Raw genomic sequence first — 11,915 nt, forward strand, 5'->3', positions numbered from 1 at the left:
AGGAGGTGGGCCAGGGGTCGACAACAGGGCAGGTGAAAATGAGGCACAGTGAGAAGGTTAGCACCGGAGGAGTGGAGTGTGTGGGCTGGGCTGTAGAAGGAGAGAAGTGTACCTGTCCCTGCAGTTTTCTGTATCTGACACAGCAAAGACTATGTCTGCTTTACCAAACTGAAGCACGCAAAAACATCATAATTTCAGCAGTGTTCAGTCAGTGATATTCTTTCCCTGAACTTTTGCTTTCCTTCTTGAAGATCATAACAATCATGGCATTTCTGAGATCTTGTGGCATTTCCTTAGGGTCCATGGTTGAGGTTGAGGTTGTGTAAATGACGACTGTACTAGATGCTTGGGAGAGTATGATACAGTAGAGTTGATAAATATGATCCCTGACCACATGAAGCTTACAGCCTAGAGTCCTCTTAAGCCTTTACCAGCATCATATAACACCCTAAGTGATGATACAAGATTGTGGTGGTTTGTACAGCTCTGGCACTTTTACCCTTTGATATCTCACCACCTGTCACACCTATTCCTTAATTTGTTTTGCACACTGTGTCTCAGGTTACAGAAACCTCGAGTCTGTCTTGTCTTAATGGATTGCACAAAGTGACGCTGGCACAGTCAGTGTTTTGCAGCAAGTTGGTCTTAGATTTCTGAGCCATTCATGTTAGATCAACCTTGTTGTCTCCTCTTGGCCATGCCCAAGTTCTTGACAACTACCTGGATTTCAGAATCATAAAGAAATGTCCATTCATTGTTTGTGTTGCCTATATCTCCTTGATGCTGCCAACCTCCTGCTCCACCCCACCTCGCCACTCACCAGCTTGGTCACACCCTTGACCTCATCATCCTTGACCGCTGCACTAGCTACAACCTCACCAACTCTGAAATCCCTCTCTCTGATCAGAACCTTCTCACCTGCCTCCTCACTCACACTCCTCTCCCCTGTACAACTATCTTACTATCTCACAGAGACCTCCGCTCTCTCGACCCTATCCATCTTTCTCAGTGCATCACACCCCACCTCGCCTCCCTTTCCTATCTACCCAATCTTGATGACCAGATTACTGCTCTCAACTCTACCCTCTCTACTCAACTCAATTCTCTCGCTCCCCTTTCCCTTTGCCGCCCTCGATCCACTAACCCACAGCCTTGGATCACAGCCATTGTCTTCCTCCTTTGCTCTTATCCTCGAGCTGCTGAATGCTTCTGGCGAAAGTCTAAACACCAAGCCAAGCATGTTCACTTCAGGTTTATCCTTTCCTGTCTTAACTCTGCCCTCTCCTCTCCTCTCCTCCCGTACTGACACCCATGCTCATCATCCCCTTCAGTTCTTCCATACATTTAACCCCCTTTTCAGGCCCCCTGCTCCTCCCCCTCCTCCATCCCTCACCCCCAACAATCTGGGCTCCTACTTCATTAGTGAAATTAGCTCCATCAGGTCTGAGCTCCCAAAAGTCTCTCTTCACTCTTTTCCAATCCCCCAGTTCTCAACCCTCTCTGCTTCTCTCCCATCCTTCCCAGCAGTACCTTCAGATGAGATCTCCTCCCTCCTCTCAAGTGCTACTCCATCCACCTATGTTTCAGACCCCATTCCCTCTCATTTTATGAAATCTCTCACCCCATCCTTCCTCCCCTCCTTAACTTCCATCTTCAACTGCTCACTCTCCACTGGTTCCTTCCCCTCTGCCTTCAAACATGCCCATGTCTCTCCCACCCTCAAAAAACCCTCTCTTGACCCCACCTCACCTTCTAGTTATCTCCCCATATCCCTCCTAACATTCCTTTCCAAACTCCTAGAATGAGTCATCTACACCTGCTGACTCGAATTCCTCAACGCCAACTCTCTCCTTAATCCCCTCCAATCTGGCTTCCATCCCCTACACTTCACTGAAACTGCCCTCTCAAAGGTCACCAATGACCTTCTGCTTGCCAAATCCAACAGCTTCTACTCTATCCTAAGCCTTCTCGACCTCTCAGTTGCTTTCAACACTATGGACCATCCCCTTCTTCTCTTATCTCTCCAGCCATTCATTCTCAGTCTCCTCTGTGGGCTCCTCCTCCCCCTCCCATCCCCGTACTGTAGGGGTTCCTCAAGGTTCAGTTCTTGGTCTCCTTCTGTTCTCTATCTACATTCACTCTCTTGGTGAACACATTCACTTCCACGGCTTCAACTATCATCTCTACACTGATGACATCTGCACATCAGGCAGAAACTCCTCACCCTGGGCTTCAAGGCTGTCCATCACCTCGCCCCCTCCTACCTCACCTCCCTTCTCTCCTTCTACTGCCCAGCCCGCACCCTCCGCTCCTCCACCACTAATCTCCTCACTGTACCTCGCTCTCGCCTGTCCCGCCATCGACCCCCGGCCCAAGTCATCCCCCGGGCCTGGAATGCCCTCCCTCTGCCCATCCGCCAAGCTAGCTCTCTTCCTCCCTTCAAGGCCCTGCTGAGAGCTCACCTCCTCCAGGAGGCCTTCCCAGACTGAGCCCCTTCTTTCCTCTCCCCCTCGTCCCCCTCTCCATCCCCCCGTCTTACCTCCTTCCCTTCCCCACAGCACCTGTATATATGTATATATGGTTGTACATATTTATTACTCTATTTATTTATTTATTTATTTATTTTACTTGTACATTTCTATCCTACTTACTTTATTTTGTTGGTATGTTTGGTTCTGTTCTCTGTCTCCCCCTTTTAGACTGTGAGCCCACTGTTGGGTAGGGACTGTCTCTATGTGATGCCAATTTGTACTTCCCAAGCGCTTAGTACAGTGCTCTGCACATAGTAAGCGCTCAATAAATACGATTGATTGATTGATTGATTGATTGATTGATGACACCCAAATCTACATCTCTACCCCGTTCTCTCTCCCTCCCTTCAGGCTTGTATCTCCTCCTGCCTCCAGGACGTCTCCATCTGGATGTCTGCCTGCCATCTAAAACTCAATATGTCCAAGACTGAACTCCTTATCTTCCCTCCCAAACCCTGCCCTCTCCCTGACTTTCCCGTCACTGTAGAAAATCAATCAATCAATCAATCATATTTATTGAGCACTTGCTTTGTGCAGAGCACTGTACTAAGCGCTTGGGAAGTACAAGTTGGCAACATATAGAGACAGTCCCTACCCAACAGTGGGTTTACAGTCTAGAAGGGGGAGACAGAGAACAAAACCAAATATATTAACAAAATAAAATAAATAGAATAGATATGTACAAGTAAAAATAAATAAATAAATAAATAAATAGAGTAATAAATATGTACAAACATATATACATATATACATTTCCCAAGCAAATGATTCCCCAGAAGGCACACGATGCTTTCTGGATTTGGGAGAATGGGTAGCAAGTTTCGACTGCTATAAAATGGTATTGCTTCCTGAAAGGTGGGTCCCATTCTTTACCTGTGAGCTTTCCCTCGCCACTTGTAGGGCTGGGCTGAATCAGGGTTTATGTCTATTGCCTGGTCACAGTCTCTGATGGCAGCGTTGGGTCTCTGCAGTTTCACGAAGACACTTGCTGTCTTGGCGTACAAAATGGCCAGCTGAGGATTCAGCTTGATGGCGTCTGTGAACAAGTCAGTGGCTTTCTGAAGTTCCCCAGCATTTAAGGCATCAATGGCTGCGCCCTTCTTTTTATTGGCCTGATCCATCATCTCATCTGTCACCTCTGCATCTTCATCACCCATTTCTTGGGGATCATTTGTGTCTGGTTCAATCACGCCCTCATTATCAATTTCTAGGTCACTTCCCTCACGCTGTGGCTGTTCTTCTTTAACTTGTTCCTCCGGCTTCATGGCATGAGAAAATTCTGAAAAACCAGCTGACCAAGTCGCACAACCATCCTTCCCATCTCACAAGCCCTCAACCTTGGTGTCGTCCTCGACTCCGCACTCTCATTCACCCCTCACTTCCAATCCGTCACCAAAACCTGCCGGTCTCATCTCCACAACATCGCCAAGATCCGCCCTTTCCTCTCCATCTAAACTGCTACCTTGCTTGTTCAATCTGTCATCTTATACCGACTGGATTACTGCATCAGCCTCCTCTCTGATCTCCCATCCTCCTGTCTCTCCCCACTTCATGCTGCTGCCCAGATCATCTTTGGGCAGAAATGCTCTAGGCATGTTACACCCCTTCTCAAAAGTCTCCTGTGGCTTCCTGTCAATCTACGCATCAAGCATAAACTCCTGATTCTTGGCTTCAAGGCTCTCCATCACCTTGCCCACTCCTACCTCACCTCCCTTCTCTCCTTCTACAGCCCAGTCTGCACCCTCCACTCTTCTGCCATTAACCTCCTCACTGTACCTAGTGCTCACCTGTCCCTCTGTCGAACCCCAGCCCACATCCTCCCCCTGGCCTGGAATGCCCTCCCTCCACACATCCACCAAGCTAGCTCTCTTCCTACCTTCAAAGCCCCACTAAGAGCTCACCTCCTCCAGGAGGCCTTCCCAGACTGAGCCCCCTTTTTCCTCTCCTCCTCTCCATCCCCCTTGCCCAATCTGCTTCCCTTCTCCACAGTACTTGTATATATTTGTACGGATTAATTACTGTATTTATTTTACTTGTACATATTTACTATTCTATTTATTTTGTTAATAATGTGGATTTAGATTTAATTCTATTTGTTCTGATGACTTGACACCTGTCCACATGTTTTGTTTTGTTGTCTGTCTCCCCCCTCTAGACTGTGAGCCTGTTGTTGGGTAGGGACCATCTCTATATGTTGCGAACTTGTACTTCCCAAGTGTTTAGTACTCTGCACTTAGTAGTTGGTACTCTACTCTGAGTGCTCTGCACACAGTAAGCACTCAATAAATATGATTGAATGAGTGAATGAAAGACTTGGTTTTGGAGTATCGTGTCAGCAGGGCTATTGTAATGGCATTATCATTCTATTCAAAGCAATTATAAATGAAAACACTTTTGTAAAAATTCGATATTTTGAAAAATGAATTTCCAGTTCCTGTTTTCACTGTAAACTTGTATCAAATGCAACTTTGATCAGTAAATCAATCAATTATGTATATTGAGCACTTTCTGAGTGCAAAGCATCTTTGGTTGTGTCTGCACAATGTGTTTTTGAGGAAGACATTATCTGGGAGGAATTATTTTATTTGGCCCCAACTCCATACATAAAAATTCTAACATTAAGTCTCTAAGACAACGTTAGTGAGAGTGAACTGGAGATCAATGAGTATAGAATGGGGAAGTGCCACTGGTGGTAGTGGTGGTGAGGGGGATGGGCAGGGGGGATAGTGTGTTTGTATTTAGTGGTGCTTGTTAAGCACTTAATGTGCTGGGGAAGATAAAAGATAATCAGTCCACAGTCCAGGTCACAGTCCTAATCCCCATTTTACAGATGAGGGAACTGAGACACAGAGAAGTGAAGTGATTTGCCCAAGGTCACACAGGAGGCAGGTGGCAGAGCTGGAATTAGAACCCCAAGTCATCTGACTTCCAGGCCCCTGCTCTGTCCATTAGTCCATGATGTTGAAAAGTGCTGAATTCATTCACTCATTCATTCATTCAATCGTATTTATTGAGCACTTACTGTGTGCAGAGCACTGTACTAAGTGCTTGGGATGGAAAGAGAGGTAGGCACACACAATTGTAGGTAGCCCCACAATTTCATTAGTAACTTAACAACATCTTGGGCTTGGAAGCCTCTCATTTGGCTTGTACCAAACATCCATTAAATAGCTGCAGTCTGAAAGACCAAAATGACTTCCCTCTCTCTCTCCTCCCCCTGCCTGGCTCTGGTCTGGACTGTGGGCCCGTTGTTGGGTAGGGACTGTCTCTATATGTTGTCAACTTGTACTTCCCAAGTGCTTAGTACAGTGATCTGCACACAGTAAATGCTCAATACATACTATTGAATGAATGAATGAATGGTTCCAAAGAGAATCCCTGAGGTCCTATGTATTGAGGCCTACCCCTTCAGACTTAAAACCTACTACTGGTCGAGACCCACTCTGAGCTGGTGTTGGTATTTAGAACATCTCTAAATGAGAGTCCATCCATAAAGGCAGTGGTAACATTTAACATGATAGTATGCTATTGGTCTTGTTTTAGAACAAGCCCCTAGTACCCTGATGTGCCCTCCTGATTCCAGATCCCAGTCCTGTCATCCCTACCCCAGTACCCAAGGTCTGTCCTCAAAATCTCAGGAGGCTGGTGGCATGCAAGGTGGAGGCAGCAGCCCAGAATTGCCAGCACCACTGGGCCTCAGCAATCACTGGAGAGACTGGTTTACCCAAATGGAGCATTTCTCAGGATACAAGTTCATTGAAAAATATGCTGTCTAATCAGTTTATTGCAGTGCTTTTTAATCCAAGATGTTGAGGTGTGGCTAAAAGAACAACCTTTCAATCCTTCTAATGTTGCCTGGTTCACACGCAGGATGTAATTTAAGGTGGTTAAGAAAAAAGTCCGTTTCTGTGGAAAACTAATTCCCACCTACCATCCAGTTTGTCTCATGTAGATATGGCCTTTGGGGCTAGGTTACATATGAATAATGCTAATTCTACCTGTGGTTCATTAGACAGAAGTCTTTTTCCTCTGGACTGTCAGCTCACTGTGGGCAGGGAACATGTCTACCGACCCTGTTATATTGCTATATTGCACTCTCCCATGTTCTTAGTAAAGGGCTCTGAACACAGTAAGCACTCATTAAATACCATGGATTTTTCCAAATCTCCATGGTGTTTTAGGATGGGAACTAAGACCAGGGATAATGTGGTTCATCACACCACTCATTGGGAATGTCAAGCATGCCTGTGATTAGGAGTGACTTACAGGAAAGCCTCCAGTGAGGGCGGAAGGCATGACTGAAGTTGCCAAACTTTAGGGATAGTTCCTCTCTTCACCTTCTCCTCCAAGATGCCCTCTGCCCCACCCCCACAGTTCCCACCAGGATGCTCATCAATTCTTAGGTTTCTTTGGATTGCAAAGCTGCATCTTAATTGCAGTGGCGATGTCAAAAAGGGAATATGGATCACTGTTCATTTATTCTGTAACTTGGTTTGCCCCTTATTGGCACACTAGTTCAACAAGTTCAACAACTATCAATTATCATTTAGCAAACATGAACTAATAAGATTTTAGGATTATGACCTCTTATGAGGTAACTTATGACCTCTGAAGTAAACAGGAAAAATAATCATTGAGAAATATATAGAAAAGTTAAAAGCACGTCTAGATAGTATTTATTGTTTCAAATTATTGGTTCGTGTTCTTGCCTAAACACCGTAGCTAAGGAAGATTGAATTTCTATAACACCCATATAAGATACCTGGTGGGGGCTACTGGAAATAGAACACATGATGTGTTTTCTTGTAAATCGGTGTCTGGCAATGTTTCAGAAAGTTGTTACTAGATGCTCTTGCACCAATATTAAAATTCTGTGGTGAGATTATTCAGAGCCAGGTATTCTCATAATGTAGAATTTGCATAATGCATATGGGTTGTTCCTTGAATGCTGTCAGAAACGATCTTGCTGAACCTCCTCCAAGTATGGATTTTCAAACTCGAGGCGAAACAGAAAGGAGGCTTGTTGAATGTCCTACCTTTAATTTGGACGAATGAACTGCACTGGTGTATTTCAAATTCAGCCTATTCCAAGTGATACCTAGTGCACATTTAGAGAAGCAGCGTGGCTCAGTGGGAAAGAGCACGGGCTTTGGAGTCAGAGGTCAAGGGTTCAAATCCTGACTCCGCCAGTTAGCTGTGTGACTTTGGGCAAGTCAGTTAACTTCTCTGAGCCTCAGTTCCCTCATCTGTAAAGTGGGGATGAAGACTGTGAGCCCCCCCGTGGGACAACCTGATCATCTTGTAACCTCTCCAGCACTTAGAACAGTGCTCTGCACATAGTAAGCACTTAATAAATGCCATTATTATTATTATTATTATTATTATTATTATTATTATTATTATTATTATTTACCAGCCTAGTCAGTTTTCCATGCTGGAGAGGAGGGCAGCAGTGGGCATCTGTTGATTCTGCATACACACATGCAGGAACTTGTGGAATTCAGCTATTTCTATTAACTCTCTTTGATGAACTGCTTTTATGTAGGAGAGATTTACAGCATATTGTTGAAATTTAATGGTGGAGGCTCTGGGATTTTGGTCACCTCATTTTATCTCCACCCTTCAATGCATTAAGGGCTCTGCTCACTCTCCAATCAATGGTCATATCTTTCTGATGGACCCCAACTTACTGGGAAAACATTTTCAATTACTCTAAATAAAATAAATATGTTTGAACAGCAGTGGGTAAAAGGAAGCAGGAAGCCCATTGTTATGGCCTCTTTTATGCAATAATTGAATGGTAATATGTGTTGTTCCTCAGTGCACTCCAGGCATAAAATGGAAGCTCCCTGTGGGCAGAGATTATGCCTACCAAGCCTGTTGTATTGGACTCTACCAAATGCTTAGTGCAGTGCTCTGCACACAGAAAGCACCCAATAAATACTATTGATTGATTTAATTGATTGATTGATCCCCCTGTAGATTAAGGTCTTTGTTGACAGCTTACATGTCTGTTTATTGTTATACTGTCTCCTCCCAAGCTTTTACTATAGTGCTCGGCACACAATAGGCATGCAGTAAACTGTAGCCCTACTTCAAGTGTGAGCCCTATATGGGACAGGGACTCAGGGTTATTTGGTTGTTTACTCCCTTCCCCAGACATTTCCTCTCCCATGTCCTCCATAACAGTTTCACCCTTCTCCAATACTGCCATCCTCAGGAGTCCATCCTCCAACACCCCAGAGACAATTCAGCCAAGAGCCCCTGGACTCTCCTTGCCATTGGCTTTTGTGATTTGATTGACCCATGGATGATTCAACCTATTGTTGCTATTGCATGTTAATTTGTTAACTGCTCTCTGTGCTGTCATTTACCTCACTGACCTCACAATGAGCTATCAATTCCCCTGCTCCCATCTGCCCTTCCCAGTCCTCACCTTTCCCTTCCCCTCTCCCACCCAGCTCTTTCCCTCCTTTTCCTCCCTGCCCCCTCCCTAGAATCCCTCTGTACCAGCACCAACCCTCATCCCCCTCCCCTTGCGCAGTTCTCTCCCAAACCCTGTTCTCTTCCTGACTTTCCCATCATTATGGATGGCACTACCATCCTTCCTGCCTCACAAACATGCAGACTTGTGTCATCCTTGACTCCGCTCTCTCTCATTCACCCCACAAATCCAATCTGTCACCAAAACCTACCAACATCGCCAAGATACACTCTTTCTTCTCCATCCAAACCGCTACCTTGCTGGTTGAATCTCTCATCCTATCCCAACTAGATTACTTCATCAGCCTTCTCTCTGATCTCCCATCCTCGCCTCCCACCGCTTCAGCCTATACTTCACACTGCTGCCTAGATTATATGTTTAAAGAAACGCTCTGGGCATGTCATTCCCCTCCTCAAAAATCTCCAGTAGTTGCCTATCAACCTTCCTATGAAGCAAAAACTCCTCACTATCGGTTTCGAGGCTCTCCATCACCTTGCCCCCTCCTACCTCACCTCCTTTCTCTCCTTCTACAGCCCATTCTTCATTCATTCATTCATTCAATCGTATTTCTTGAGCACTTACTTTGTGCAAAACACTGTACTTAGTGCTTGGGAAGTATCTTCTCACCGTGCCTCGTTCTCGCCTGTCCTGCCGTCGACCCCCAGCCCATGTCATCCCCCTGGCCTGGAATGCCCTTCCTCCCCACATCCACCAAGCTATCTCTCTTCCTCCCTTCAAGGCCCTACTGAGAGCTCACCTCCTCCAGGAGGCCTTCCCAGACTGAGCCCCCTCCTTCCTTTCCCCCTCGTCCCCCTCTCCAACCCCCCGTTACCTCCTTCCCTTCCCCACAGCACCTGTATATATGTATATATGTTTGTACATATTTATTACTCTATTTATTTATTTATTTATTTTACTTGTACATATCTATTCTATTTATTTTATTTTGTTAATATGTTTGGTTTTGTACTCTGTCTCCCCCTTCTAGACTGTGAGCCCACTGTTGGGTAGGGACTGCCTCTATATGTTGCCAACTTGTACTTCCCAAGCAGTTAGTACAGTGTTCTGCACACAGTAAGCGCTCAATAAATACAATTGATTGATTGATTGATAAGTAGTTAGCATATAGAGATGGTCCCTAAAAAACAACAGGCTTACAGTCTAGAAGGGGGAGACAGACAACAAAACAAAACATGTAGACAGGTGCCCCAGCCTAAACACTCCAGTCCTCTGCCACTTACCTCATCACTGTGCCTTGTTCTCACCTGTTGACTCCAGCCCACGTCCTAACGCTAGCCTGGAATGCCCTCCCTCTACACATCCACCACACTACCTCTCTGCCTCCCTTCAAAGCCATACTTAGTGCTCATCTCCTCCAGGAGGCCTTCCGAGACAGAGCTCCCCCTTTTTCCTCTGCTCCTCCTTCCCTCCCCATTGCCCCCACTCCCTCTGCCCATCCCCTTCTCCTCCCCACAGCACTTGTGTATATTTGTACATATTTATTACTCTATTCATCTTATTAATGATATATATATACATATATATATATATATACATATATATATATATATATGTCTATAATTCTATTTGTCTATTCTGATGGTGTTGACACCTCTCTACTGGCTTTGTTGTCTTTCTTCCCCGTCCATTCTGTGAACTTATTGTTGGGTATGGACTGTCTCTATCTGTTGCTGAATTGTACTTTCCAAGTCCTTAATACAGGGCTCTGCACACAGCAGGTGCTCAATAAATGCAATTGAATAATTGCATGAATAAATGTGTCCACCCTGATTGATTCGTACTATTCCAATACTTGGAACAGTGTTTGACACATAGTAGGCGCTTAACAAATACCACTTAAAATGTGACTGCTTGATTCTTATGTCCATATCTTTTATTCATTTATTTCCATTAATGTCTGTCTCCCCCTCTAGATGTTAAATTCATTGTGGGCAGGCATTGTGTCTTTTGATTGATTTAATGTACTCTCCCAAGTGCTTAGTACAGTGTTTTGCACACAGTAAGCACTCAGAAAAAATGATTGATTAAATGATTGATTGGATTTAATTCTAAGCAGTAGAAAATAATTGTTCAATAATGAGTTCAATTCAGAAAAATGTAGGCTGTTTCTCGGGTGGTAATGCCCTTAAAATCAATTTTAGAAAATACAGTTATAAGAAATGTAGACTTTAGTCTGGAAGAAGCTAAAAGACATAGGGATTAATAGACAGAAGCCTGAGGGCACTCAGGTAAAATGTGGGCAACAAATCTTGCAACAAACCGTGCAAGGCTAATCGGCAGAGTCAAAGAGGGTATCCCAAGGAAAACATGATCCTTTTAAAATCCATCAGTGGAGCAAACTGACGATCACTCAAGGATAAAAGGAGAGTGGCCAAGAATGAATTCAATGAATTTTTTAGTGTAGACTTTACCGAGAAAGCCATTAAGGACATTCCCACATCCAGATGTTCTTGTGTAGTATGCAGGTGAGAGGAACTGGGTCAAATTAAGGTGACCACTATAGGATGTTTCAGAACAAATTGGAAATTAGATGTAAACAAAGCATAGGGACAAGAAGGTATATTTCCCAGTATTCTGAAGGAACATACAGAATTTCTGGCAAGAGTGTAATGAACAGTCACTGTACAGAAAGACTGGAAGTTTGCCAGTGTAATTCACATTTTTTTAAAAAAGGATTCTAGACCAGTATGTCTCTCTTATATACCTGGCAATTTAGTAGAATTGCTCATTAAGTTTAGGATCAGACTTAAAAACAATATAATCTATTGCTGGGGTTCTTTGAAGTGTTCAACAAGCATATGGATATAGGGGAACCAGTAGACCTGATATATCTAAACTCCCTAAAGCTTTTGGCAAGATCTCACACTTGATATCTTTTT

At 44.4% G+C, this 11,915-nt stretch overlaps 1 protein-coding gene across 1 annotated transcript; it reads right to left on the reverse strand.

The window, feature by feature from the left end:
- Positions 1 to 716: 716 nt before the first annotated feature.
- LOC119946664 (putative protein FAM10A4) lies at positions 717 to 3,796 on the reverse strand. The gene is made up of 2 exons (XM_038768081.1): positions 3,405 to 3,796; positions 717 to 720 (listed from the first exon to the last, which is right to left on the reverse strand). The coding sequence occupies exons 1-2, from the start codon at positions 3,794 to 3,796 to the stop codon at positions 717 to 719; spliced, it is 396 nt and encodes a 131-aa protein (XP_038624009.1).
- Positions 3,797 to 11,915: the final 8,119 nt, after the last annotated feature.

Source organism: Tachyglossus aculeatus, chromosome Y2, assembly GCF_015852505.1.
Source record: "Tachyglossus aculeatus isolate mTacAcu1 chromosome Y2, mTacAcu1.pri, whole genome shotgun sequence".
NCBI lineage: Eukaryota > Metazoa > Chordata > Mammalia > Monotremata > Tachyglossidae > Tachyglossus > Tachyglossus aculeatus.